At 39.9% G+C, this 25,289-nt stretch overlaps 2 protein-coding genes across 2 annotated transcripts in view; both read right to left on the reverse strand.

The window, feature by feature from the left end:
* Positions 1-3,783: 3,783 nt before the first annotated feature.
* On the reverse strand, positions 3,784-12,415 carry KIAA0408 (KIAA0408 ortholog). The gene is made up of 5 exons (XM_075047027.1): positions 12,281-12,415; positions 9,161-9,499; positions 8,735-8,814; positions 6,025-7,399; positions 3,784-3,852 (listed from the first exon to the last, which is right to left on the reverse strand). Exons 1-5 carry the CDS (start codon positions 12,413-12,415, stop codon positions 3,784-3,786), a joined length of 1,998 nt encoding a protein of 665 aa, XP_074903128.1.
* A 40-nt stretch (positions 12,416-12,455) lies between these two features.
* MTCL3 (MTCL family member 3) overlaps positions 12,456-25,289 on the reverse strand; it is a 44,866-nt gene continuing 32,032 nt past the window's right edge. Inside the window, exons 6-9 of the mRNA XM_075046913.1 lie at positions 24,673-24,687; positions 23,964-24,299; positions 16,872-16,970; positions 12,456-12,479 (exon numbers count right to left, since the gene is read on the reverse strand). Of these exons, the coding sequence (XP_074903014.1) occupies positions 24,189-24,299; positions 24,673-24,687 (126 nt within the window). The 3' untranslated portion in view covers positions 12,456-12,479; positions 16,872-16,970; positions 23,964-24,188. The remainder of the gene's footprint in view (positions 12,480-16,871; positions 16,971-23,963; positions 24,300-24,672; positions 24,688-25,289) is intronic.

Below are 25,289 nucleotides of genomic sequence, written 5' to 3' on the forward strand. Positions count from 1 at the left end.
AGAAACAATTTTTTAAATGGACAACTGGAGAAATAAATTGGTGCTCTGAATGCTCTGGAAAATTATATTACACTGATTGCCAATTCTTTGCTATATATAACAGCTAACTCCCTTACTGTATGTGTAATAGTGAAAGATAATTGTGGTGTTGCTGGAGAACAAGCAAAATTCATCCCTTCAGCAACATTTTAAAGTTACATAAGAGGTCTATCACTAACACTGGAAAGACAAAACATTTAGTGGAAATGTACTCTGAGTTTGAGGAAGGATATCCAGAGGTTTTAAAGGGATTTTTTTTTTTTTTTTTTATCTCCTTCTGCAGAGGCTCTGAGTCAGGCCAGTTTTCCAGCCTTCAGGCAGCCTGCTATGTTGCATATGTAGATAAGGGCTAACTGACTCCTCTAAGTGTTTCTACCCTGCCACGCTCCTCCCTAAAAGCGTGGCAGGGAAAGGTTATGGCTCCATCTCCCAGGGGGAGGGAGAATGATCCTTTCTGTCAACTAAGTACCAGCCAGCTGATTCCTAGTGACATCCCCATTTCAATGGGCAGCTGACTCTGTGTGTGCAGGGAGTTTTGCATTTATTTCAGTAGTAAAGCCCATAAATATGCAATAAAGAGAGTCTTAGACTTGTTCAGAGCACAAGTAAGAAGAACCTATTTCTGCATTAAGACTTTAGACAGCATATGGAGGAATAATATCAAAAACCTATTTTAAAAACAGGTTTACAAAACTCACCGCTTCTATAGGTGACACTAGGATTAATAGAAAGGTCAAGTTATACTTGATCATTTGTGGTTCTTGCATGAATGTGTGTGTGTGTGTAGAGAGTCTCTCGCTTCAGAGATTCCAAGGTAACTATATTTTCTTGTCAGAGATAACACGGGGGAACCTGAAAGTCCAACGGAGCTCTTCCCCCTATAGCAAACAAGTGCAATAAAGCCATTACTATGGTTCAGTAAGCACAGTTCTGGGAACTAAAAAATTCACCACAGTGCACTGACCTGCTACAAGTGCAGCTGAAAAGACTATATAAACAACGTCAATTTTCTAAAATTGGTATGTCCAACTAGCCACCTGCAGACCAAAATCACCAGTTTTAATAACTTTTGGGCATCAGAAGCAATGTCTGTAATTAGACGGACGCAGAAAATCTTGACAAAATGGACTTGTCCTTGACCTATTAGTTTATTTCAAAAACCTTCTGTTCATTAAACTTACATACATTAGGGAATGTTGTAGATACTTGATCCTTTCTCTGTTATTCGACAATGTGATATATGTCAAAGGCGATCAAAGAAACTGAAGGGAACTAAAGAAACACCTTCACTGACTAATCAAGGGAAATGCTTTTGTAGTTACATACTTCAAACAAAAGTACGCCACCATTTTTCAGAACAAAATTGCTTGAACAAAACTGCTTAACTTTACCATGAAGGTAATTTAAAGAAGTTTTAGTGCAGTCAACACTGACTGAAATTAAGAACCGTATTTTTTTACAATTCTCTCATATTACCCTTTCCTCAGCCTTAGGCATTTAAAGCTGCTCAACTACTTAGGCATTTAAAAGGTCAGTCTGCAAGGCATTTGAGTTTGCTAATTTCCACAGTTAGCTAGAATCTTAAGCCATGTTCCAAACTCACTATGAATCATCTCTAATTCTTCTAGTTCTAAGGAAGTTAATGGAGTGCAACCTCTAAATTAGGGCAAACAGGCAAATTTATAGTACTCTTGATTTTTCACTCAAGTACACAGATTTTTTGTCTGTATCCAAACTGTATAAATTTTCTTCAAGCTTTTCTGTCCTTGCATCTTTTCCGGTAACAACTTTGCAATAATGTCTGAATAAATTTTGATGAATTGTTCATCTGCTTGAAGCTTCATTTATTGTTGTGGGATTTTCCCACCACTCACACCTAGAAAGGACCAGAAGTCTAGATTGGGCAAATTACTCTGAGTGTGTTTTTGCCATGCAGGCAGCCACAATGGCAGGATAAGGTGGGATTTCTGGCTCTAATGCCTGCTCGCTCCAATACTGGCATGCCTGAACAGTTACTGATACTACCATACAGGCAATATTGATCAGAACACATGGCCTTCTGTTTTCTCTCTCTGCAAAACCAAAGTTGTGCGGAGGAAAGAAGAAAAAGGACCTAAAAGGAAGGAAAAAGGCGTGGATTCTCAACATGACTGGAGTAGGACAATAGATCACTATCAAATTAAGCACAATTAATTTTCCCTATATTGCCACATATACAATTCACTAGGACAAAAGCCTACACTCTCTCTCAAATCCTTTTTACATTCACATAAGAAGATGTGCACATTAATGGATCCTGGGATGATTTTTGAAATTCCTTTGAACACACTATGTTTCTCCAGGAGAAGAAGAAACGTTGCAAGACAAGATCAGGCTGATGTTGAAGAAGTGCCTCTTTACTCCTTTTAACCTAGACATGCTGTTTAAAGGTAACATTTATGATTGTTACTGCACTACGCATCCAGCAACAGCCTCGAGAAGGGTGCAAAAAGTCCAGGATGAAGGACACTGTCTTTCTGAAAGTTCAGCAAGAGTCTGGGTAGCATCCATATTTCTTTCACGCTGTGGGAAGGAACAAGCCAGGCTCTGTGCACGTCATACAGATGGCCCATAATACCGAGTCAAGTGATGACAAAAACATACTTCCAACGCCATGAGTCTAGGATTTCGGGCACCATTGTGATCATACCTTGATGCAATATTTCCGTACTAGATGCAGCTTGTTGCCAGAGTGCAAGTAAACTTCGTAACTGACTGCCACGAGTCAGTCCGGGAGCAGTAAATTAGCAAGTGGCTCAGGCACTCTAGTCTAGGAGGAGAGTAAAAAAAGGAGTGTGGCTGCAGCACTGGGAACAACGGGCCTTGTTCTCCTGCCTTGAGTGAAAGTAAAGTCCATTGTTATCTGACTTTGCCAAACCTCAAAGTATAATGCTAGAAGGAAAAGTAAGTCTTACAGAATTGAGCATACACAACCCTTTTCTTCCCTTCATAAATTGTATGTTACACTAGTTGAAACTACCGAAGTGTTTACAGTATGCTATATATATAATGGCACATTTAAGCTTTTTAAAGGGATTGGAACATTTCAGGAATGTCTCTGGTGCTGAAAAAGGCTAATGTATTACAAATCATATAATATTTTAATTCAGAAAAAATATGTTTGGGTATTTTGACCTAGCATCATAAGGGTTAGGAAACCGAACGAGGATGCCGTGAAGCATGACTGACGAATCAGTCAAGCTAGTCTGCTTCAGATACATATTGTGCAAGGCATTATCGCTGCAATCAGTCACAAAAATGCATATTTAGTTTTTGTACATTAAATACTACACCTGTGAACCTATGTAAAAGATATACAAAATATAAATGTCATCAGGACTGTATATTCAAACTTTTTAAAATAAACACAAAGTATATATATATGTACGCGTATAGGTTGTAATTTCAATGTCAACACTAGCACAGTTTGCCTCTTCTAAATACAGACCTGTATACTTCCTAGTCCAACACATGCACCTACAAACACATCATCATGCATACAGCTTTACGTTCTGCTGTTTGCAGAAGAGTCAGAATATACAGCACTATACATTGTTTCAACTCAAAATTGATTGGCAAATTAAGGAAGATGCCACTCAAAAGAAATTCCTTGTGAGCTATTACAAAAAAAACAGAGAAAACCAGGGGTATAGTTATTTCATCTCAATAAAAACACTGAAGACCATGGTGATGATGACCTAAGATTCAAAACGCTTTGTCCGGCATGTGGTGGGGGTCACTCTTGGACAAGATACAATGGTGTGGAACTGGTTGCTATAACACATACCGAACACAGTTACAGTGAGGCGTAGAGCTTTCACACCACCATCCAACCAAGCTCTGGGTTCAGACTACTGAGGTCTCTGACCGAAAGGAGACAGAGCAGTTATACGCCGTTCTTCTCACAGCAGGCGGTGCTGACGGTGATCTGGATGCCCATCTGGAAGGTAAGCGTCGATTTGCTGGCCGAGCGGGCCGGGAGAAACCCTTCCCACTTGAACATTTAGCTGGCACAGATATCTAGAACACAAAGGCAATTCCTTGCTTTAACAAGTTACGGCTTTTGTGGAATGCAGCAGGAATGTCGGCAGACATTTGGGGTGACCTCAGAACAGGTGGTCTGAAGCTATTAAAAGGAGCACAGTAATGCGTAGAATGCAAAAGAACAGCTATTTCTATGTATAGGGACTCTCACATCGGTTGCGGTTTAAAATATATGGAGACAAGTGTCAGACACAAGGAAAGGTATGAAATGTTAATTCAAGGCAAAACTGACATTCACTTCTCATTTCTTTTCATTTTTGGCAGTTTTTTTGTCAATGAACACCATATACCATTCTAAACGTAGAACTCAGAATACCATCTTACGTTACTGATCTACATAATCTTCAGGTATTTTTTGATAGATCCTATTTCAGCAGTCACGTCTTGCTAAGAACTCTGTTTGCATTAGTGCAACGTGAAGCTGTTTACACTCGGTAGCTAATTCAGCATTGTTATGTATTAAAGCAGTGTCACATCTCCAAGCAGAGCCTTATATACACAGGAAAACCAACAGATTTTGATCATAGCTACAGTGATGTAAATTGAAAATAATGAAAATAGACCAAATGCCTCATGCCATGTGTAGTTCTTTACATCTTTGTGATGTGAATGCTGCTGGACCTAAAATGGTACCCCCTAATCAGGCAATATTCTGCACTTAGTTTGTACAGATAGAAATGACAACATAAAGTGTGAGCCTATGGAGAAAAAAAATCCAATTGGCTTAGTAAAGTTATTCTGGGCTTACATGAATGTAAAGTCAGTCATTACCTAGTCATTATTTCTTCCCTACATATTCACTGATGAAAATTTGTTTCCCTATCAAAAGTTCATTAGATGAAAAAGAAATCAGAAGCTTCATGTTTTTTTCTTTCTGTGCTGTAGTAAAGATGTGTCTGGTAAGCAAGATGTTGCATCACTGCAAGGCTGTCAGAAAGACATGCAGAAGAAAATCTGCATGATCGGATTCTCAGCTGTTTAAATCCACATAGCTCCACTAAAGTCTGTGAATTTGTGACAGTTTAAAGCATACCAGCTGACAGTCTGAACCCATATAAGTTTCTCATCTCCAAACACATCTGCCTTCTCTTTTCCTAGATGCTAAGGGGCATATCTCTTTGTGTTTGTTGGCCAAGGAGCTCTTCAGAAAAAATGATTTTTCTTTCTTTGTGGCCTTTTACAGAACCTGCAACTTACAGTGTATTTTCAAAACCATCTGTTCTCTTTTCATCAAGAAAGAATGTTGGCAAAGGCAATATTTCTAAACTTCTGCAAATAAAATACAGCCAAATATAAATTAATTAATCATGCCATACTCTTCTGTTTCTGTGAGCCTATGCTTGAATATATAGGAGAAGCCTGGAACTGAGACATAAGTAAGAGGAGGTCACTCTATTCCTGGAAACTTTATGGAGCCACAATACCCCTTTTCATAGGCAGTTCCAAGGAAATCCTGAATGAAGCAGCAGCCTGGATGCTGAAGAATGCTATCTAAGCTGTCCAGGATTTTGACATGGCCGAGTGTGCTTAAGCCTTTTGGGAAGGCTTATGAAATAACTCATCAGCTAAAGCAAGGAGGGAGAGAGTTAAAACCTGATTGCAGTAGTCACTAGTTCAATCCTTGAATAACTGCACGGCAGTTAAAAATCTAGCTTTACACAACAGCAGCAGAGATCAGAATCTGGCACACATCTTCACTGGTCATTCTACCTATATGCTTCTACCCTCCCACAACTCTATTATCTTCAGTGGAAATACTCCTGATTCATCCAGATCCTGGCCTAAAGTGTCTATTTTTTTTACATAGCTATTTACAGTATCACGTTAGCCTGCCTCATGTTAGAATCTGAAGCTTAGCATGAAACTGAATTATTTTGTTCTTGTCATTTTTATGAACCTTACCTCTGGTAACTTCTGTCTCTCTTTTCCTTGCTTGAGTTGCTGCCCAATATGCCTGGCTGAACTCCTTGGAAATTCTTGCTTTCCTTGCTCAATCTGGAGCATTTCTAAATACTGACTCAATGTCTCACAACCCCCATCGGTGAATTCAGAATTTGCCCATGTCCGTTTATCTTTGCAGCAGTTCGCATTACACGGAGAAGTCACTGCTGATTTTTCATAGTTTTTCAAAAGCTTTTCAACAACACCATAGTTCGACCTTGAGTCAGCTGAACGCGGGCGACCGGATAAATTACTTGGTCTCCAGTCATGCTCATGAAGCATGTGCCTATAACCACTAGTGTTTGGAAGTCCATTTATTTGCTTTTGTTGCCCCGCCGCTCTGACAGCTTTGCTGGGGTTGCTAGTTTCTTGCTCCTTTGCTGCAGAGAATTTGGGATTTGAAACAGAAGATGTATTTACAGTTTCTGTCCTGCTAACAGCAGAGTCACACAGTGGGCTGCAGGGTTTGTGATCTTCTGACGCTGTTTGAGGCACCTGGTTTTCTTGCAGAGCATTGTTACGTTTATCTGTGTGAAATACAGTCCGGTTAAACTCATCGATCTTTGCTGCTAAAGTTTCATTTCTTTGGGTCTTTCCCAAAGTATACCTAGATTCTTCCAAAAGATCATTGTGCAGGGTAGCAGGGGCATAAAAGTCATTACTGTAATAAGGGCTGCTGTGAGACTTGGGACTTTGTTTCTGGTGCATCTTGTTGCTTTGGGCCATATTTCCATCTGAACAACTCTTTTGGGCTGACAGTGGGGAAGGTTCACTTTTATGGACTTTTCCAAGTTTGCCCACATCATATGCCCACGTGTTGTGGCAGAAACTTGCTGGTACATTGCACTCATTTTTGGTTATAGGTATTGCAGCAGTTACCAGCACAGGACCTTTCACAGCCTGCCCCTCATTTGCACAGGCTGCTGCAGTTTCATTCTGGTTTATAGGTGAAGGATTCATCAGTTTCCTTCCAATCCTACAGTCCTGAGCCTTGCAATTGCTTTTGATGCCTGGATCTCTTATTGGTGCTTCAGAAAGCTGTACAACTGCAGAAAGTGAGTTTGTTAGGTGCCTAGAAGTGCTCCGTGGAGGAACTGGTGGAGCCTCTTTCTTTTGCCAAGGTCTGAAGTCTGTTCCTCTGTCGCCAGTAAGACCACCATAAGACATGTCCTTCAAAGCCTTGGTGGAGCTCATCAGATTCTTCCTATTATTACGTTCCTCTGTTTCAAAAGCAACTGAAGTCTGTGATTCATTGCTGGACACATGGTTCATCTCAGGCAGAATAACTGTGTTTTGGGTTTCCTCAAATTCCCCCAGGAAAGGAAGTGACTTCATTCTGGAAATAAAAGGAGAGGTGTTTTAGGGATGAGCAATAAGGGTATTCCCCCAGGGGACCTCAGCAGGGGTTCATTCTCCCCATGAGCAGGTGTTTTAACACTGGCTGCTTAAAAAGATTTGGGAGCGGTTTTGCTGCAGCTGATACACCCAGCATATTTGAAACATACACGAGGAATTTCAAGAAAGCTCAGCAAAGGGAATAGTGTATGCTTTTCCCCTGCCACTAAAATTCTTTTTCTGAGCTTTTGTAGATGATTGCTTGTTTTCTTACCTATCCTACAGTAAGGACAGTGGGATCTTGTGAATTCTAATAACTCCAGTGAGAGTCTACCTGACTATGAACTGAATGAAGAAAGCTTTAGGACACAGTGCATCCCTCGTGTAGGTTTCCTAACATTACACATGATGGTACAAATGTGTCTTCTGAGATCTGTTCAAAAATCACCTTTCTCAGCCAGGATTTAGAAACGATACATCAGCTATGAATCTATTTGCTTTAAAGATGCAAACACTAACCCAGCTACAACAATAAATTAGTGACAGCCAGCCAACTGATTGCATGGGGGAGTGTAAGAAGTCCTTCTGCTCTTTGGGACCATCTGAGAAGATCTTCCATGATGCAGAATTCCATGGTGTCACAGCATAGCTGAGACATAGCCTTTCTCAATCTCTCTCATGGTGTGCACCCTGCCACACCATGGGTTCAGTCTTATGTTCTGAGAATTTCTGCATAACTCGGGAGGAAGATTGGTGTTTAGCTTGCTAAAGGAGACCATGAACATTGAATTTTTAACAGATGGCCGAATGTTCATTTGCCATACTTTTCAGGGTTTGGCTTACTATCTTGCCATTAGTACAAATGTATGGTTGTTCTTCCTTCTCTTGCCTTCTTTGCACTCTTGGATTGTCAGTCCCTGACACATCTCCCTCACTTAAGGCTAGATCTAGGCTTAATGTAAGAAACTTCCCAGCCTAACAAACTCATACAGTGTTGTATAGAACTAGATGGAAATGGGACCAGGGCAGACAGAAATATCTGTTCATTTTTCCCAATCCTCTATATAGTCATCAGAAACAAGTACAATTTCATCTCATATAAATACTAATTTCATTTTGTAGGTTCTATAGATAAACTCCATTTTGCCAGTAAAATGTGCCCTTGTATCATATTTCAGTATTTTTCATTTGAATGCTTTATGCTGAGCACTGAAACACTAGGAGGATAGAAACTGCCCAACTCCTAATAAATTCAACAGCAAAACCCCTTCAAAGTGAACACACAGTCTCATTATTCATTTTCTTCCTCAGCTATAGAGTCCAAATATGTTTTTACCTTCTGTGGTTGGACTTCTTTCGAATTTCCTCTTGATAGCTGCATAATTCTTCACTGACTCTGGCAAGTTCCTTAAGAGCCTTTATAAATATAAAAACAGTCCTTTAATATAAGTCTTTTAAATGGTATCTCCAGAATTATTTTGAAACTTGTGGTGATTTGCATTTAAGACTCACAGCAGAGGAAAGTAGCACAAGGAAAGATACAAAAATGCCCCCAAGTTATGACTAGAGGTAAAGAGCCCGCAGTTAACACATTTAAACAGTGAGAAGATGCTCATCAATAGCAAACCAAGGTGGAAGTAGAGACAGTGCCTTGCTGGAAAGCTAAAATCAGGGAGATTGGTTCTTTAGGTTAACCTGGCAGGCCAAAGCCCTCAGTATTTTCTTCACCTTTGTAACTGAAACATGCTCATACTTTACTTACTACATTGAGATCACCAATATAATTCTTGGCATTTTTCTTGGAAGTTTTGATGCTGAGGCTATCTTCAGGTTCCTCACGGTCAAAGCCCAGATTTTCCATTAACAGACTATTATTTCTGCTCTTGGCTCTGGTTTCTTTACATTCATGTCCTGTTTTACTGAGCAAACTCCCTTTTTCCATCCTGTCATTTGCCACATTGTGTTGATAGTTCAGCTCCACTGTGTCACTCTCTTCCAAAGTAGGGGAATGCATGGACAGCTGCAGCATCTTGCTCTGAATGGCCTTATTATCATGGACGTTCATGTTGCTCTCCCTTCTAAGTTTTACCTCCTGGTAAAGCTGAAAAAACAATAGAACCGTCTATTAAATCATGGTACTGTGATGAACTTTATGGTAAAAGAACATATGCAACTTCTGTTTTGAACGATGCTTCACACCAGGTAGAAAGATTTTATACATGTGTTAGTAGAAAAGTGTTGAGTCACATAGTGTGATAGTTCACAGACCATTATTGTCACAGGATGAGGAAAGGTCTGTTACCATTCACAAACTCTTTGCCGTGGTTTTAATCTATGGCTTCCACCCATAGGATGGGACTGGAAGAGACCTCACAAGGTCAAAGGCCCTGCCTTGAGCAAGAAGCTGTAAGGTTGTCTTCCAAGTAATATCAGCACACTAAGTGGTGGACACAGCCCTGATGTGATGGATGGGGAATGGGAGGGAATGGGAGGGAGGGAGAGGGCTCTGACTATGTTACAGCCTGTTAAAGTATATTAATTTAAGGAGGGGAAGTGAATTCTCATCACACACAGTGCCATCTGCACTAGAGCAGACTTTTCTGGTTCTCAGGCAAATGGAATTCTTCCCTATGACTGGAGTGATAAATCAGTACTGCAGAATGGTACTGTTTGGCGATGTGCTGTCACCCTCTTATCTTCTTTCATGCTATCTGCTGAGAGCCAGTGGCTTCATTAGTAAATGAAAAGGTGTTAATTCCTGTCACCCAGCACATTCAAACTAGGAAACTGTGATAAATTATAAATTAGAAAAAATAGCAACATCATAAAAACCTCTTCTGCTTACAGTATCATTTCCAGTGCCAAGAATCCCATGGCTCTTTATAAACATTCATTCTTAACTTGCTCTTATGAAGAAACCGCAGAGCAGGGACCTCTGAACAGCCACCTGCCTGCTCTCTCGCAGTGCACAAGGCCATCACAACAGCTTTTGGAAGGACAGTGAAAAAGAATAACAACATGAAGGACATGTGGCCATTTCATGGGTAGTGCTGTGGATTAGAAGTATTCTCATGTCCAGAGACTTGACAGTTGACCTCATCCTGGGCTTTCAGATTTCACTCCCAAAGCCCAGCTGCTCATGGAACCTGAGGGCTGAACTTTGTCACTTCCAAGAAATGAGGGCTTCATATGGACTCAGCATAGTAGTAAAAAGGAAGTGTAACACCTCATAACTCAACAATATCATCTCCTAAACCATGTAAGTCTTCCTGGAGGAATCCAGGCATTAAGTTAGGTTTTGGTGGGCTAGAGAAAACTAACAAATAAAAATACAAGCTGATAAGGTAGCACAAGTTTTATTGAGGAAATCCCTCTACAGATAATGGCATTTAAAAGGTATCTCCCCTTTTCTCCAGCCAGGTGCTTCTGGCAAAGAAATGTCAGGCAACTGAAATCAAGGGCAGCTATAGTCTCAGTTTAAGAGGGGACCTCAGGATACCAATAACTTTGGGATATCATCTGCAGTTTTGCCTGTTCCTGCAGTACCCAGTGATTTGCTTCATTCTTTTCCCCTCAGCCCCATTCCATTCTTTATCTCTTTTTTTGTCTCTGTCACACTGTCCTAATCCATATGCTAATAACAAACATGGAAAAAACATGGTCTTTGCTGCCATTGTCAGGACTACTAATAGCCAGAATACCTTTTCACAACACATTATCGTCATTCCAAAACAGCTCACATACCTAACAAACTGAAATTCAACCACAGAGATCAGATTACTAACTTTTGAAGCGCTCTCACCTTGGTGGTGAAATTAGGTAAGACTGCACAGAAAGGTCCTAACACAAAAGACAAAATGTGGTAAAGACTATCTGCAAGAACTGCAGGTAAATATAAGAGAGCTGCCATTATGGAGTTATGTATGCTGCAGGCTGGTTTAACGGGCAGTGTATGGCTGCAATTCATTTGGCTCTGATCATTTTCCTTCTCATATTTTCATGTGAGCAATCTCTGCCATACATTCCTGTGTTGCTCAGCCACGGGATGGTGTTGGCAGAGAGCAAGCAAAACTACTCCATGTGTATATTAGAATGAAAAATGTGGAAAGCTCAGTGGTGAAAAAACTTGCTTCTATATGTTGCCAAGGCAGATTCAATTTATGCATTATAGAGTGCCAGAGGGTTCTGCTGCAGGGAAAATTTGGGGATAAAAGAATAATAAATAATTATTCTTATAATCCTTAACTATTTCTGGAAGGAGATGCATTAGAAATGGCAGGAAGTGAGTGTCTGTTAGTATGTGTAAACACAAGTGATGTCAGGACTTTCATGCTATTTACTGTAGCTGTTTTCTCTACTAAAAGTCACCCATAAATGGAGCAGGTTCTAGCCAGAACAATTCTGCATCATGCAGCATTTAATGTATGACATTCTTTTTAATATTACCATTTACACCAGCAGACCTGTGCCATCTAATTCCTTTTTGCCAGAGAATTATGATACCTGGATTTTTTGTTACTAAATACGCATTTTCCTAAACCCCATATATGTGGTTGTTCAGCATGTCCTTGAAAAAAGCATGTATAATATGAGCAGTGTGGCTCATGCCCAGGAGAACTGGCAGCAGTATATATAGCCAACAATATCATAGCAAACGTCACACAAAGTGACATTTAACCTCCTGCCTCGTATTCATGACTATTAAATGAGCAACTGGAAATACTGCTTAACCCCAGGCTTTGCATCCTACCATCAGCTATTAGAAACTTCCAGTGACAGATAAGAAATAGGATATAATTCAGAAAAAAAATAAATTGAAGCAACCCCTCGTCACTTCACCCCAAGTGAAAATGTTAGTGTTCAGAGTTTTGTTTAAAAGTACCTCTTCTATTTTCTTCTGCATGACCTTCCATTGACATTCCCATTCTTTCCTTTCATTGTCAAATCTCTCCAGCAATTCCATCTTCTCTTTATTCCAGTTCCTCTCAGTATTCTCCAGTTGTTTACGCAGGTCCATGGTTACAGTCTATGTAACAGCAAGAAGATAGCTCTGCTTTTTGTCTTTCTTCCCTGAATGTTTCCTGGAAGTTTATCAGAACAAGTCTTACTTGTGTTTGATTCGAGCTTTCAGGGAAAAAAAACCAACCAAGCAAAACCCCCAAATAATTAACTGAAATGTGCTTGCAGGAGACAGCATCACACAATTGCATGATATATACCTGGAGTGTAACTAGAATATGGACGAACTAAACATTATAGGACACAAGCGCAAAGGCAGATTCCCAGTCTGGAAAGGGGAGGAGGGACACGCATCCGGCATCATAAAATTCAGGAACGTCTGCCACAGCAGGCTCTGTACTGTGGCCACTTTGCATCTTTGCCATTATTCTTCATTATAAATCTGTTTTCAATGAAATTCGAGTCTGCATGATATTGAATGGCACTTCAGGGCCTTGGGATCCTGCAACATCTGCCCTTGAGGGTGAAAGCTATTTTTACGTTTGTTCAAAAGACAACTGCAAGTGTAAAGGTATCATGTTTGCTTGTGCACTCCTTTCACACATGCATGTAGCATGACAAAGACTGTGACATTATTTTGGCAATTGAGGACTGTAAACTTGATACATGCAGAAAATTCTCATGGCTATATGAATGCTTTAGAATACATGAAGGAAAACAGGACAGGAAAGCTAATAACACGTAACAAATACATATACAGTAGAAAGCATCATTCCACTATATAAAGAACTATAGGTCATTTTAAAGAGTTCATGTATTTTGGATTTACAAATCTAAATCTATAAATGTTAGTTCCAGGACCAGCATAGGGAAAACTAGAAACTATTTTCCAATAGCACTAACTCAAATCAAGTTCAAAACCTTGCTCAGAATATTTAACTAATTTGTGCTTCCATTTCTCCTTCCCCTTCAGAAGTCTTTAGTATCTTAGTATCTGTGAATGAAAAATTATCAATTGAACCACTAAATATGTATATTTTAAGGGAAATATTTTGGACCTGATCATCTGACTTTGGAGCAAAACAGTTACAGATTTTATGGGCCTGGTGTTCCTCTTGCTTCCTTAGGCTTTACAATAGAAACTACACTGTCATCAGCACATTTACTATGTCAGCAAGGCAAAAATAACACTCAGTTACGGTAGCTCCTGTGGTATAATGGCTAGTACACACACACTGATACTTGAGTTTGTTAACTGTGGCTCTCAAAGCCAGCTGTTGGGTTACTTGGGTGGACACGGAATCTAGTTCTAGTCACAAAATGCCTCTGCATTGCTTTGGTCTCCTGCCCGAAACCAAGCATATAGGCAGGCAAATGAATTACCAGAGAATTAACTAGGCGTAAGCCCAGTTTACCCTCATGGAATTTGTTCATTTCCCTGACCGATGGGCAATGATTGTCAGCTCACAGGAACTGCCCATTTTATCGCCCACATTTTCTTTGATATAGCAAAAATTCATTCTTGAGATTCACACAAAATTCTTCCCCATCCTGTATTTTATTGGACAAGCCTTGTTGATTCAGCTGTGGCTACTGTGTAATCACTGCTTACCAGTGTCTGCGTTATTTCAGCTGACTGGGAAGCTGATGCCAAACTTGGAGTCAGCTTCTTTCATGAACAAGTAAGCAGAAGAGCTCAGCTGAAGCCCAACGGGTTATTCAGGTCTTTGGGTCATAGGAAGTCCTGCTACAGGGTCTCTCAACGGACAGCCATGGGCCCAATCCTAACTCAGGGGTTGCAAAACTGTTTACCCCAAGCAATTTTGGACAGAGGACTTAGAGAACAAGTTGACTATTCTCCAAACATCTCTGTCAGCCCGTTTCACGATAGTGTAACCATGTCACCATGTAACGTGGTATTGGAGCTTCCTCTTTCAAACTCTGACTCACACCTGCCTTGGAGCTCTGAAATGGCGATCTGTCCCTCAACTATCTACAAACAGATTTCAGACCCCTTTTCCTCCACCTGCTTTATAAAACCATAAAACTCCTTGAAACTAAGAGCTGCTGAAAGATAGCACAGCATTCTCATCACAAAAGGAGTGAAGCACTGCTTTGCTCATGGCTTCTTAGGGAAGGCAGCCAGGCTATAAAGGCTGCACCTCTCCAGGCCAATGTTTCAGCTTTGTGCAGGCTTCAGTAAGTGTTGACCAAAAACAACTTAGAAAAAAATTTCACTGCAATTAAGACCTGTTGCAATCTAAACATCTGTTGCTAATGAACTTTAAAAACATTTCAATGCTTTCTCACTTTGCTAATTCAAAGGTTGCAATTCTTAGTACAGTAATTTGCGCCCTTTCCTTTCCTTTCCTTTCCTTTCCTTTCCTTTCCTTTCCTTTCCTTTCCTTTCCTTTCCTTTCCTTTCCTTTCCTTTCCTTTCCTTTCCTTTCCTTTCCTTTCCTTTCCTTTCCTTTCCTTTCCTTTCCTTTCCTTTCCTTTCCTTTCCTTTCCTTTCCTTTCCTTTCCTTTCCTTTCCTTTCCTTCTTTCCTTTCCTTTCCTTTCCTTTCCTTTCCTTTCCTTTCCTTTCCTTTCCTTTCCTTTCCTTTCCTTTCCTTTCCTTTCCTTTCCTTTCCTCTCCTCTCCTCTCCTCTCCTTTCCTTTTTCCTTTCCTTTCCTTTTCCATTTATGTCTTTATAACCTTTCAAGTCATCTCTGAGAAACAAACAAGAAAACTCCACTCCACTAGAATCCTTCAAATCCATGTCAGAAAGAAATAGAAAAACATATAAATGCTGTAAAGTCATGAACAAGAGAGGCAGGCCTAATCTGTCTACAGCTTGCACAAATGGTAATTTTTGCTAGTGCACTATTAGTAATAATGACCATGCTTCAATCAGCAGCATATTACTAGAAAGTCAACACTATATAGCATATTCTTCTTTACACAAATAAGAATAGACATATAATATGTACTCCTCTCAAGTATGCATATAGCACTGAAAAGGCCCCTTGTGGTTTCTGAGTGCGGGGAACTACTATTGCCATGTTAGCATTCATCTTAACAGTTTCCAAGTTGTTTCATATGGGACTCTGGTTATAAAAAGGGATTGGACACCACCAAAATGAAATCAAGTCTTGGAAGAGGTTAGTTACAGAAATTACAGATAGGCACTTGTAGCTCTAAGATCCACAAAAAACTTGTATTGCTTCTTATGCTTCTCTGATTTCCTCTTGACATAAATTCTGAGAAGAAAACTCATGTTTATTGATGTTAGCAGCTGGATGACTATACGGTTTTGCTGCTATTGTACAGTGGATAAATTCCTCAGAGAGTTTTAACTCTTATTTCTATGACTTCCTCCCTCCTTTTTTTCTTTGTATTTGGTTTTGGGGTTTGCGGGGGGGGGGGGGGCAGTTGCTTAGTTTTTTTCCCTCTTAGCAATAAAATCCAATTTGTAGTCCTGGTAGTATACCCTCTGTCTGTATAGTGCACCAAGATGTCCCCATGGGTATTTCACTTAGCTTAAGCAACCCAAAGGGATGTAAAATGCCACATTATAATTTGCTGTGTGAATCAGAACAGTATCTGTGCTCTTGCAGTATTGGCACTTTCTGCATGTCCTAGACAAGGTCAGAAGCTCATTACAGCAATCAAATTCAAACAAATAATCAATTTTGCCTACATCAGCTTCATTTTCCCGTAACTCTTCCTTTAGCCCTCCCTCCTTGCAAGCAAAAAAATGTTTTAAGCAACTAATTGATGTTAATGTTATTATTCCCCCATATCTTACCTGTGCCTTTTCTATCCACATATTAAAAATGCAACATAGTTTGCAACCAGCCTCTATCAACTTCTGAAAATAATCTACAGTGACATCAGCTGAGAAGTTATTTTTCAACAGAGATTAATTAGATTGGATGTGCACAACCATTCAGATACACAAATCTTCCCCTGATTTTACAGGGAAAAAAGTGATTAAATTATATTTCCAAGAAAGTGCTGTATTTTAGATGACTAAGGAAATTGTAAATTTATGTATTTGTTCAACTACAAAAGTGTGTCATGTGTCACAATACTGTGCACTTTATACATAAAAATAAACTACTATTGAGTGAGACAGTGAAAAAGAGAGAAGGGAAAGAAAAAAGAAAGAGGGAGGAATGAGAGAGTGAAAGAAAGAAAAAAGAAAAAGAAGAGAGGGAAGAAAGAAGGAGAAAAGGAAGGGAGGGAGAGAGCACGAGAAAGAAAGAAGGGAAGAGACTCGAGTGCTCACAATGCTACCTGTCATCCCTGTTCTGTTGATATATCTGTGCCTGCTCTGAAGAAACTGACTGAACTAATGAAGAGTCTTTCTCTAAGAATAAAGACAATATCTAACATATACGAACACCACATTACATATAAATAACATTAGAGAGATATTTAAATAACTGTTTGCCACATTAGTAAATTGTTTTCTTTTTTAATCTTAACTGTTCAAAACCACTGATTTAAAATAAACCGTAACCGTACCTTTCATGGAATAAGAAATCCTTTAGAAGTCCATTTCTAAACAGCAGTGAAAGCAATGAAATGCATAGCTAGCTGGGATCCAGTTCTGCGAATCTTGATCTTTAAAAGAAATAAGAAAGCTAAGCAAGACACAACCTTTCAACTGGGGCAGCATTTGCAACTGTCTTTGAATAACTCCGCAACTTTTGCAAACTGAAAAACAGTTCCGTTCAGCATCATCCCAGCAGCTGGCTTCCACGTGACGTCAGTGCACGGAGGATGGTTTTAAAGCCATCTCTTCCAACCCCCAGCTCTGTAACTTTATATCTCCTCATATTTTGTGTAAACAACTCCAAGTCCAGGACATTTTTAGGTTTTATAGTGCAGTCCAGTCTTTAAAGCTTGCCAAAGCAGTCAGTGTTAATATTAAAGCTATGACAATAGGCAATTTTTGGTTTCTTTTATTAGCGTCCATGTTGTAAAGGAAGATTCTTTGCTGCCTTCCAGACCCAGTTTTCAGGCTTATATTTTTAGTATGAACATTTTGAGCTTTGCAACTTGATCCTCATAAACTGCTTGATAAAGGTACTTTCTTTAAAGCAGCAGTTTTGTTGGTTAACAGCTATCTTAAAGAGCTAAAAGCAAACCATTCCTCCCTAAAATCTTCTTCTGTCTTCTAACTATGCTACCACTTACAAAGTGCAGAATTATTGGGCACTCTGTAATCCTACTGTCTTGCATTCTGGGAATGGTGATAACAGTTTCTTTGGGATATACCCAAATATTCCTGCTACTTTATAAAGTTTCTGGATCAGATTCTCCAGTCTGTTAAGATACTTTGTGTCTCAGCAAAGCAAAGGACTTGAAATTGGATGGAGAATCTCCGTTGCGCAGGGAAACTCATCCCTGGCATAAGGCGAGCAAGGAAGGTCCAAAAACACCTCGGCCTGAATTTAAAGCACTGGGAGTGCCCATAGCAAGTGTCGGCATGGGCTGAGGGAAGGGAGCGTATGTGACAAAAAATGAGCCAGCAAGTGACAGTCCACGGGAGACCCTGAAGGCAGCACAGCGAGATTTAGCTGCTCCCCCTGCTGAGCCGCAGGCAGGAGGAGCTCGGCTCACTCCTTGCGTCTCTGCCCACCACAGCAACTCTCCTGCTGCACCGTGTGTTAAATCGCTTTCATTTGGCACGCCGAGAGAGACCCGAGGCAGAAGCTTCATGCACATACCACTGCCCTGCCAGGTACCTGTGCTTGGGTGCAGCTGCGGTCAGTGATTGAGACCACCTGTAGTCAGAAAATTCACTTTTCAGGGAACATTTGTCCCCACGTGTACCCTGGAGAAGGGCCACAAAGTACTTGACTCATGCAGCATAAAAGTCTGGACAAACTCTGCTATAAGATGGGCGTCTTCGAATGCACTAAGCAGGAGTGGCATATGTTTTTGTGGGCAGAGCAGCTGATGACAAGAGGATCAGTGAGACGAAGGACATGATATGAGGATTCACACATCCTTTGCTCAGTCAGCACTCTCCTCTTCAGAACAATAAGGTTTTATCTGTGATAAAATCCATGCACAGCATAAATATTTTAGCTCTGGGTGTATTTTGTAGTAAATACCAAAGCAGGTTTCAGGGAAAACACATTTTTTCTCCTTATATGGTCTAGCTGTAAGTCTCGGGGAATACATTACTGGGGTGGTTATTCTGCTCCCATGTAACATAAATAATGGGACGTGGGCCGTTCGTGAAAATTTCAAAAAGATGATCTAAAAATTGAACAAAGTTGCCCAAGTAAACAACTGAACGTTCCTGAAGAAAATCCCCAGCCTCTAAACTCTGAGGATTTAAAACTTCCCTGTTCATAAAGCAACAGCGTGACTTTCTTTTGGGAGGTTACGTCCCAAGACGCCAGCTGACACGGCTGGGAGCGAAGCCCGAGTGCCTGGGAGCAGCACCGAGCCCACAGCTGGAGGCTGGGTGCCACAGCCCTGCCTCCTCCCTGAAGCCAGCGCAGCTGCACCACCGCAAATCAAGACAGACTCTGAAGACATTTTTTTTACTCTTATCCGTCAGCATAGGCTATTATTCTTGTGTCTTTAATATTGCTAACTCAATGCCCCTCGTCTTGTTACGCGAACTCTTTGAAGCAGAACACAGTAAAATTAAAGAAAACAATGGACTAAATCCCAGGCTTGAGCTTTTGCTCAGGCAAAATCCTACATTTCTGTCAGTGTGAGGAATTAGAAATGTGTGGGACTGAGGGGCTCATTAGGAGACAAGAGCTGGACCCCACTCATAGGTCACAGGGCCACGTTAAACTCATGCTAATATGGGAAAGGTAGAGAAAAGTTGGGACAAAGAAAACATGAAGAAGTGAGCTCTAAAAACCTGGGCTCATTGCTCTGGACACCCTTAAGTGTAGCAGTAGTGACTTTTGCTTTTGAGGAAAAAAAAGTTCTGCAACAGAGACTGTCCCTCCTCCACCAGCAGCAGACAAAGCAGCAAATGTGGCTTTCTGGCCTCTGGCACAGGCAAAATAAACAGGAATGCTATTGTAGGTTTATTACATCCGACACACTGCTTCCACAGGCAAAGTGTACTTTGTCCATACCTAGTGTCAACTCTGCTTGTGTTAAAAGTAAGCATCTCAACAAAAAAGGTGCAAGAGCATTTTAAACAAGTCCTCTTGCTAAATTTCTCTTCATCATGCAAGACTGAAGACAAAGGAGCATGAGTTTCAGCATAGGCTATAATCTGATTTTATACTCAGGGTAGTGTGTGTTCTGGTTAATAGTCTGTGCTCAAGATCACTTTAGAACATCTTCAGTTCTGCTGTACTAGCTTGGTTATGGCACACCCATTTTGTTATGTCCACATAAATTTGGTAACAAGAAGGAAGAACAGCACTGCTGCCACTGTAATCAACCCAACCACAACCTCAGATTCCTGAATGATGTACACCTTGATAATCCTGGCAAATACATCTCAAGAGTGAATATATAAATTGGGAAATGGTCAGAAGGGAATACAAATTCTGTCTCCTCCTACTGTTGTGCACTTCTGCGATAGTATGTAACTTAGTGGAGAAATAGAGCCAACAGTGTTATGTCATGTCACTTCTCCAAGGTTACATTGGAAATCGGTGGCAGATACTTTAGATGTTTACTTTAAATAGAGCCACTGTAATTTTCCCCATAGGCAACTGCATGTGTAATGGCAAAAGTTGGGTTTGAATATCACTTCCCCTGGCATTAAATCAGAGACAGAAATGTAAGCCAATGGGAATTACGTCCCTGATACTGATGCCTTTAGAAGTCTCCTACTCACCTATCAAATTCTGGGGTGATTAAGGAGAAGGGCATCTAATATCCTAAAGCTCTGCTTGTTTTTGTAAACAACTCCCAAAGTTCATGTGCAGTTCATCTCTTTTTATAACACATATTTAGACAGCCATGTTTTTGGCAATTTTCTATTTTCCGACTGCCAGGCATATTTCTGCACTATAGCACCTGCTCTCTTCTAGTTTTGATTCTGAAGCACTGGTGACATGTGTCAGCACACACTTATTCTATCTCTAACTGGAGCTTCAGGCATGGATTTTTTTGGTTGAAAGAAGTATCTCTGATCCTGGAGAAGATTATCATTCTAGTATCATGGGAATTTTTCAGTAAGAGTAAAGAAAATAGTTGTAGAGGTATTTTGTCAGGGCATTCAGAGCCGACTCTGAACAGGAAACAAATTTAATTGAATGTATCTGGTTGCATTAAAGGAAAAAATGCCTCTAGTTTCTAAACGGCATAAAAATTCATTGGAGTTACTGCCAATTTACACAAGTGTAAAAATGTCAGAATTAGATCTATAGATGCAAGATCTCTTCTTTCTGAAAGAACATAGAATGAATTCTCTGGGAACATAGGAAACAGAAATTTAATCTTTCAGAGCAATGTAAAATTAAGGCAATCTTGGGGTTCAAAGTCAATGCCGTTTTTGCTAGAATATTAATATTTGCCCAGAATATTCCAAAATAGGAACTATGAATCCGCTAGTGGTTTAAGTAAGATTTGAACTGATAGGTAACCTGGCATATCCAGCTTGTTGCCACATAAAAGCAAAAATCTTATATTCTTCTTATTATCGCTCTGCAGATTTAGACGCTATGCGGCAGACAGAACCTAGTGAATCAGCAGTGTTCTGGCTGGCTCTGTCCCGCCTGACTCCCCCACACTCCTGCTAGAGGATGTGGACATGTTCAGCTGCATTTACTCACTCACCTGCGAGGTGGACTTTGCCCACCAGGCCAGTAGCTGCGTGGGAAGAATCTGCTTCCTTTCTTGGCAAGTATAATTATTGCATTTCTTTGTGAGACCAAGTTATTCCAATTTAGCAAGAATTTCTCTGGCTAGATGTTATCTTCTGGCTATGGACAGGTGTCCGTACTGATTTTATTAGCTTCCTCAGCAGCTTTTAAAATAGTGAAAAATGGAGGGTTGTGAGCTTCCCTGCAATATCTGGTGTGAAACAGAGAAGCAGCTCCAATCACTCCCTTCAAGCTGAATGCAGAAGAACACGAAAAACACATCTCTTTTCTCATTGAGATTTCTCTGTACTGAGGTTTGCAGAGGTCCTCACTGTTCTCCTTGCTCATCACAGATTCAAAGACTGTGGGGAGCTTCTAAAGTGATTTTGTATGCTTCGGTATGTTTTAATTTCAGATTGTAGCTTGTGCCATAGCTCCCTAAATGTCCCAAAAGGTCTCAGCTTTGATTTGCTTTGTTGATGCCTGGCAGAATTAGGATGAGGAAAGTTCCAGCTAAACACCAGAAAAAACACTGTGAGACATCAATGGGGTTATAATCGCCAGTCCTGTGCAGAGGTTATCTCCACTTTTCTGAGGAGGTTCATCCTCACCTTTTCTGGTTTCTGAGAAATAAGCAATTCTTTCCCAATTACTTCCAAGATGTATTCAATATATGAATTCAACGTATTAAACTTTCCTACTACTTTACAGTAGTACTGTTACTGATACACTCAGTGTAAATCAAACTGTCTCTACTCATCCTTATTACATACAAGGCTGAGAAAGGTATAAACAAGTGTGGGTTAAAACCTGAAAGCCCAAAACTTCAGATCAGATTTAAGTATGATTTATTCTCTTTTATGGGACTGAGCCAGTAATATTTAACAAAACCCAAATGATCTTCTCTTCCCCCAAGAGAGACACTAAAACAGAAAGAAACTCAAAAAGTCAGTCTCATGCTAAGATTTAGTATGACAAGTTTAAGCCTCAAATTATTATACTTTTAATGTCCAAACTGCAAATCCATGGGGGGGGGGGGGGGGGAGAATTTCTCGAGCAATTGCTGAAAAATTTCTTACAGCACTTGCTGAAAGAAAAGCAGCAGAAGGGCCTTTTCCCAGTGGTTTGAGAACTATCTTTTGAGTAACAGAAAATCACTGTGAAAGGATGATATGCTTGACCATATCTTGTCATAGTTTCTAATATGTGGAACTTAACTTTTAGGCAACTGAGCATAAATTAGAGCAGCTTAGAAACTCCTTGAAATTACTTTGGGCCTGACTTTCTCTTTAATGAGGACACCAGGCAAGGCTGTCTATTAATCTCACATACATTGATTATAATTTCCTTTAGACATATCTTGCTAATTACAAAATAAATATTGATGACAACATCCCCTGGTAGGAATAAGTATTTGGATTAAATGAAGGTTAAATGATTTAACTGATCAAGGTTACTACAGCTGCAGAGTATGCTGAGGGAAAGCTAGACAAACAGGGAGAAAAACACAAACTTTGTTTAATACTGAATATTGAGTTTACTATTTTTTTCATTCTCATAAAATAAATTTTACTGCCCTACCTCTGCTTCCGTCTGAGGGGTTTCCCTCAAAACGGTGTCTCTCTACTATTTCAGGTAGCAGAGCACAAGCCACACACGAAGATGAACTGTTCTCACTGGGGAATGTGTTAAGTGAACTAAGTGCTAGCATGATAAATCAAAGGGAATCCTTATTGCCAGCTAGAAAAACAGCTGCTTTATTTATTACCACTATTCATTACTAGATTTTTTTATCAGGGCATCTGCACAAAAAAAATTCATTAATACACTTACTTGTAAACGATCACCTTTGGAGAATGCAAATTTGTGGGACTCAGTGGTTTCAATATGGGTTGAATAAAACAGAAAAGAAAACTGAGCTTCATTAGGCATTTCAGGTGAGGTTTTCATAGTGGGAGCTCTACTGTTTGTAGGAACCATGTTCAGTGTAATAGAAAGATCATGAGTCACCTGCGCTCTCAGTGCAGCCTCTCACAGGCAAGACAGGAATATTTAGTGACTATTGATGCCCACCCATGTATACAAGCTTCCCTCACCTATGGTCGCTCACTACCAACAGCATGGTCAGATGGGGATCACTCTGCAAGCCAAGAGTTACCATGTTCATTCAAAACTCATTCTGAAACCTGGAGACAGAATCCAGAGCCTTGGCGGCTACAGACTGGAAAATGTTATCTGATAAACTAGGTTGTTAGGAAAAGATATTTGACATAAGACAAGGTGACTAGCATCACTCTCTTCAGTTCAAGTCAGACTGTAGCGTGGCCATTTTTCTAGAGCACAGAGAGAATGCAGCCAGCCTACATCTCTCAGAAGACTCCTCGCCTACTCTGATACCTCCTCCTTGTGCATCTCATTCTCAGAGGCTCCAGCTCTTTGCCATATTTCCAGATCTAGTGCTCTATATACCAACTGTTCTGATCTTGTCCCCTCCGTGGTGTCTAATCCACATAATACAGTGCTGAAAATCATTATCATCACAATCATGCAAAATATGTACAAGCTGTGACAAACAATTGCAGAATACACATCGAATGTGGTTTTACTATTCATATGTGGCTAGAATACAAATTCTTTTTCTGGGAGTGGGAAGAGGAAAGGAACAGACTCCTCACACCCACTCTGCATATTTCTGGTTCGCTTCTGATTTGGTGCAAATTAATGAATATTAAATTGGTTCCAGTCACTCAGGGAGTTTTTATTAAAAAATGATAAAACCAGATAAAGTGAAAAATATCATTTTCTGTTTGCTTACCTGGAACACTGTGGTGAGCGGGTTTCCTATTCAACTGGGTGACTTTTTGGTATGTTTTTTGCAGTTTTTTTGATTTTGTTTTGGTTTTGGCAAACAAGTAGTCTTCAGTGTTTTTACAGCAGTGGCTATTACAGAAACTATGTCTCTTGCACTTCTTATCTTGGAGGGTGGACAAAATAAACAAACTGAAAATAATACTACAACGAACAGTAAATGATGAATGGCTTACAGTACAAAAAACAGTGTAAAAAGGAAGACAAGTTTAAATATTGTTGTGTATGAAAGGGATGAAAATAATACAAGGATGAGAATAAGTAAAATGATAGGCTGGAACATCTGGGAAGGTAAATACAAAGACAAAGAGAACAGTCAATTAATGGAATAGCAAGTCCAAAGTTTCAACAAAATAAATTGTGAACCAGACTATGCTTGTGGAGGGACCAAGTGTCCATCTCCCATTGACTTCAGTAGGAGTTCTGCATGGTCAAGCCCCAATATGTCCAATTTAACTATTGCTGTTATTTGTTTAGAGAAAATACTAATTAGTTTGGTTTAAATTTGTATAAGCCCATGCAGTGCTCTGCCTTTAAGCTAATGGGAGCTCTACAAGCTCAGAGCTATTGCTAGATCAGAAAGTGAGCATGCTAAATGCCGTTTCTGTTTGATTTCATGCAATACATGTAGAGTAATTGATTAACTTTAAACTCACTGCGTCTGTGACTTTCTGATACAAGGAAACAAAAGACTAATTAGTCAGCATAGGAATAAGAAATAGCTTTCAGCTTCACCTGGTAACTACTTTGACTGTAAACTAGCACGACCGCACAAAGTAAATTAACACAGCAAGAGACTTACTAAAACATTGGATAATACCATGAGCAATAACAAGATTTGCCAACTATAGGATTGCATGATAAGATAAGGGTAGGTAATTTTCATTTTTCATGGCAAAAGATCTCAAGTCAGCAAGGAATTTGCTCCCCAAAACCTCTCTGGAACAATTCTGTATAAAAATGAACTACAGAAAAGATGCTAGTCACTGCTGCATGTAAGCAGTGACCCACAGGCCTTCAACAAGATACAAACAGTTACAGCAATTCCAAGATTCACGCTACCACATGGCTCTGTGACTCTGTAAAGTCGATTTGCATGGTTTATTTTTCTCTGTGGTTTGTCATATTGTCTATAATTTTGGAAATCTAATGTTTACTCCTGTTTAACATTAATAAAATTTTCTTTTTATTCATTTAACAGGAACCCAACCACTAAGAAAACAATCATGTTCATTTATGTGCCAAAAATGCTCTCTGCGCTGCCTTTACTGGC

This window comes from Buteo buteo, chromosome 15, assembly GCF_964188355.1.
Source record: "Buteo buteo chromosome 15, bButBut1.hap1.1, whole genome shotgun sequence".
Classification (NCBI taxonomy): domain Eukaryota; kingdom Metazoa; phylum Chordata; class Aves; order Accipitriformes; family Accipitridae; genus Buteo; species Buteo buteo.

What these genes read in the sequence shown, in the direction of transcription:
- KIAA0408 (XM_075047027.1), bottom strand. Translation starts at nt 12,415, where the DNA reads ATGGACCTGCGTAAACAACTGGAGAATACTGAGAGGAACTGGAATAAA. An exon ending in ATATTGGTGATCTCAATGTA is followed by an intron (nt 8,815 to 9,160) that starts GTAAGTAAAGTA and finishes ATATTTATAAAG; the next exon opens with GCTCTTAAGGAACTTGCCAG. An exon ending in AAGAAGTCCAACCACAGAAG is followed by an intron (nt 7,400 to 8,734) that starts GTAAAAACATAT and finishes TTTTATTTCCAG; the next exon opens with AATGAAGTCACTTCCTTTCC.